This window comes from Poecilia reticulata, linkage group LG15 (assembly GCF_000633615.1).
Source record: "Poecilia reticulata strain Guanapo linkage group LG15, Guppy_female_1.0+MT, whole genome shotgun sequence".
In the NCBI taxonomy this organism is placed as follows: domain Eukaryota; kingdom Metazoa; phylum Chordata; class Actinopteri; order Cyprinodontiformes; family Poeciliidae; genus Poecilia; species Poecilia reticulata.
In genome coordinates, this window is record NC_024345.1 from 29,796,632 (window position 1) to 29,800,909 (window position 4,278).

At 53.9% G+C, this 4,278-nt stretch overlaps 1 protein-coding gene across 1 annotated transcript in view; it reads right to left on the reverse strand.

The window, feature by feature from the left end:
* Positions 1-4,278, reverse strand: part of LOC103477426 (spectrin beta chain, non-erythrocytic 1-like) — a 78,770-nt gene that overhangs the window by 12,881 nt on the left and 61,611 nt on the right. Inside the window, 9 exon segments of the mRNA XM_017308877.1 lie at positions 619-765; positions 851-941; positions 1,037-1,239; positions 1,623-2,042; positions 2,842-3,057; positions 3,128-3,248; positions 3,325-3,462; positions 3,541-3,752; positions 3,822-4,028. Coding sequence (XP_017164366.1) covers positions 619-765; positions 851-941; positions 1,037-1,239; positions 1,623-2,042; positions 2,842-3,057; positions 3,128-3,248; positions 3,325-3,462; positions 3,541-3,752; positions 3,822-4,028 — 1,755 coding nt within the window.

The window sequence follows — 4,278 nt, forward strand, 5'->3', positions numbered from 1 at the left end:
CTTAGCTATGAGATAAGCCAGCCTAAAGTTAGCATTAGCTTAGCTTTAAGATAAGCCAGCCTATAGTTAGCATTAGCTTAGCTTTAAGATAAGCTAGTCTGAAGTTAGTATTAGCTTAGCTTAAGATAAGCTAGCCTGAAGTTAGCATTAGCTTAGCTTTAATATAAGCTAGCCTAAAGTTAGCATTAGTTTAGATTAGAGAAGATAAGATGGCTTAAATTTTGCATTAAATTAACTTTAAGATAAGCTATCTTAAAGTTAGCATTAGCTTAGCTTTAAGATAAGCTAGCATAAAGTTAGCATTAGAGAATCAGTTAGGGTTAGCTTAGGTAAGAATAGAAAACAATAAGCTAATTGAAATCAAGCTAAGCTAAGCCAGAAGGAACTGTTTGCAGTGTAGCTTATAAAAATGCTCTTTGTTTGTGAAGAACTTTAAGGATTTATGTTTATACTAGATACTTTTACCAAACCATGTTTTCTCACTGGAACAAAGGAAGCTTTAAAGGTTCTATTTCCAACAGAGCCGTTTGCTGAAGCTAGCTCAGCGTGATTTAAACGGTGTTCTGTTTTTCTTGCTGAAAGCTTGCTTTGCGCCATGTTGAGCGTTTCCCTCCTGACCTTTTCGATCTTGTCCAGCCACTCCTTGTTTGACTGCAGCTCGGCCATGAAGGCCTGGTGCTTCAGCCACTTGCTGTGCAGGTTCCTGGCCTCGTCGTACGTCATGTCCTGAGCCGTCAGCATCTTCTCGTTGATCCACAGGGACAGCTGGGGACAGAGACACGCTGAGCGTCCAAACCAGACAACCTGACCGTCTGCAAACCGTCTGTGACCTTTCCCCGTCGGGCCTGACCTCTTGGCAGTCCTGCAGGAACTTCTGCAGGTCCCGGTTGTCCTTCAGCCTGCTCAGCAGGTCTTTAGCCGCCTGCCGGTTCTTCTTGTGTCTGAAACAAACATCAGAAGTGAGTCCAGCTCCCTGACAGGTCCAACAGATCAATGAACTCGTTTCATCTGGAGGAGCAGACAGGTTCTGTGCTACCTCTGGTCGATGGAGTCCACCTTCTCCTGGATGCGCTCGCCGTTGATGTTGCCATCGGCGACCAGGCGGCGCCCGGTGTCGACCACGCCGCTGATCTTTTCCTCGTTGGCGTCCATGGTGGTCATGAAGTCCTCCTGCTTCTTGATGGCGGCCTCGGCGCCCTCCAGGGTGGTGGGCATCTCGGTGTGGGCCAGGACGTACTCCTGAACCGGACACACACCAGAACCCAGACCAGTTGATATCATCACCAGACAGCTCTGCAGTTCTTCACCATCATCTGACGGCTCAGATGTTCTAGTGATCTAAAATGTTTGTTTTTTAAAAACTAAAACATTTTTATATTTGTTATTCATTCCTGACTGAGCCCCATTATTTAATCCTGAATGAACATGTCACTGAGCCAGAGGTCCTCCACCAGCAGGGGGCAGCACCAACCCTTCCTGTTAATGATCTCAACTTGTTTCATCAAAGAGGATCGGTTGAATGGACTTGGTTTTTTACCAGGTAAGGGTTGGGTATTGTGTGACATCACCATCCCCGTTGGTTACCTGGTTGGAGCAGCAGGTGTGACATCATCAGTGGTTACCTGGTTGTTGAGGAAGGCCTCGGCCTGCTTGGTGTCCCTCAGGAACAGCTGGTAGGCGTGGGACTGGGACAGCAGGCTCTGCCGGTTCTCCCACATCTTGTGCAGCTCGTTCCAGCCGGTGTCGAGCGCCTGCAGCCGCTGCCGCAGGAACATGTACTGGGCGTCCGTCTGGCCCTGCGTCACCATGTCCCCCATGTCCCTCATCTTCTGGTAGTCCTCCTCGTAGTTGCGGATCTCGTTCTTGATGTTCTCGTGCTGGGCCAGCAGCTTCTCGGCCTCGGCCAGCGTGTTGGGCATGTCCTCCGAGGCGATGGCCGTCTGCGTGCGGGACAGCCACGACTGGAAGTCGTCCAGCTCCCGCAGGAACTGCTGCAGCTTGCTGGCCTCGCCCAGGGACTCCTCGCGGTTCTTCAGCGTCCCCTAGAGGCGGACCGATGCAGACGGGCCGACGTCAAACACACAGATTCATCTACAGCATTTAACACGCTGATATCACAGAGCGCCGATTAATGACGTCACATATTCTCTACCACAGAGGGTTGGCTAGCTCAGAGAGTCCCTCTGCAGGTCGCGGCTGGTACTGCGGTCAACAGCGCAGAGACACAAACCAGAGAGGAACCAGGAGACGACAGACCAGGACACATCAGAGCCACGTCAGGAGACAAAACGGAGCAAACATCCACCAAAAACCTCTTCTGACTTTCAGAAGTCAAACATTTTGGTCTACTGAACTCAGATTAAGCTCAAAACTTCTGGTTCTTCTGTCAAATGTTCAACAAGATCAGAAAAGTTCAGGTTTTGTTCTTGAAAATTCCTGAAAATAATCCAAAACATTTAATAGATTTTTAGTGGAAATTTACTCCTTTTGTTCCCAAAGACCCTACATGACACTGAACAGTCGGTCTGGGAGCTCAGTGCGTTCAGCGGCTGCAGGGCGTCCTGAGTTTGGATCCTCATTTCTGACATCCTGTCAGAAATGAGGTCATTTCCTGTAGAATCGTCCTTCCATCGCAGAGCAACCAGCTTATGGAAACATGTAATTACATCTGAAACAAAATCACTTCTTTGAATCTTCCCAGAAAACTGACAGGTTTGGTTTGAGACGGTGAAACATGAAGCTTTACAAAGTTAAGCACAGCGATTATTATTGGTGATTTTCACTACTTTAACTCTCTGACTGTCCAGCAGCAGCACAGCGTTGGCAGAGACGACCTCTGACCTTCATGTCGTCCCAGACGGCGGTGATCTCGGCCAGCCGGCCCCTGATGGCGCCGGCCTGCTCCGGGTGTTCGCTCGCCAGGCGCTCCGCCTCCTTGTCCAGGTCGGCCAGCTTGTCCTCGATGGCCGCCAGGTCGCGCTCCATGCCGGTCAGCTTCCTCTGCAGCGCCATGACCCCGGCCAGGTCGTTGCCCAGCTCCTGGGTCGACTCGATCACCTGCAACACAAAGCGGCCTGCTGAGGTTCTGCCGGAGGCCCGGTTGGTCCGGACCGGGCCGGGTCGGTACCTTGGTCTTCTCCTTGATCCAGGACTTGGTCTCGTTGCACTCCAGGTGGTAGTTCTGGACGCCCAGCGCCGAGTTCAGGTTCTCCTTCTTCTGGTCCACCAGGTCTCTGAACTGGCTCCACCTGGACACGGACAGAACCGCCATCAGAACCAGGGCGTTCCAGCTGGACCCGGCTCGGCCCGGCCCGGCCCACTCGCCTGGTGTTGAGCTTGTCCTGCTGGGCCCGGATCTCGGTCTCCCCGGGGTGGCCGCTGTGGACCAGCTGCCGGGCCACCTGGTTCACCACGGCGACGCGGGACGCCTGGCTGTTCATCTCCGGCTCCAGACTCTCGAACCTGCAGGCAGACGGACAGCGAGCCGTGAGGAACGCCGGCGGTTCTGCTCCCGGCCCGCGGTTCCGGTCCGGGTCTCACCGGTGCTGGACCACCTCCAGGTCCTCCAGCTTGTCCGGGATGTCCATGCCGTTGAGCCACTGCTCCTTCTCGTCGACCCACAGCTCGCAGGCGCTGGCCTCGCTCAGCAGCTTGTAGAGCGCCAGCGCGTCCTGCAGCGCCTGCTTCCTGAGCCGGGTCAGCTCCGCCACCTCCGCGTACCGTTCCTCGATGCCGGCCAGCCGGGCCTGGACCTGCGGGGCAAAGGCGGCGGTGAGGCGGGGCGTCCCGGCCCGGTGTGGGCGCGGCGGCGGCGGCGTTACCTCCTGGGATCCGGCCTTGTGCGGCGGCAGCGTCTGCGCCTGCTCGTGCAGCGCCTCGATGACGGGCCGGTAGCTGCTGATCTCCTCCGCCACGTCTTTGTGCTTCTTCACCAGAGCCTGCGCCGAGAACTCGTCATGGCCGACGTCCTCGCTGGACACGATGCGCAGGACGTCCAGCATCCAGGTGTCGATGTCGTCAGCGTCAGCCTGAGGGTCAAAGGTCAGGTCAGAGCAATAATTCATCTATAGACACTGGATCAGCATAACACACCTGATTCCACCATTTCACTGAACAGCAAAGCATTCTGGGAAAAACTTTAGCTGCTCAGCTTCTCACAGTGAGCGGAGCTAGCTTTGTGACGTCAACGCACTCTTTGGTTACCTAGCAACACCCTGCAGAGTATTTTATGGTTACCTAGCAACACCCTGCAGAGTATTTAATGGTTACCTAGCAACA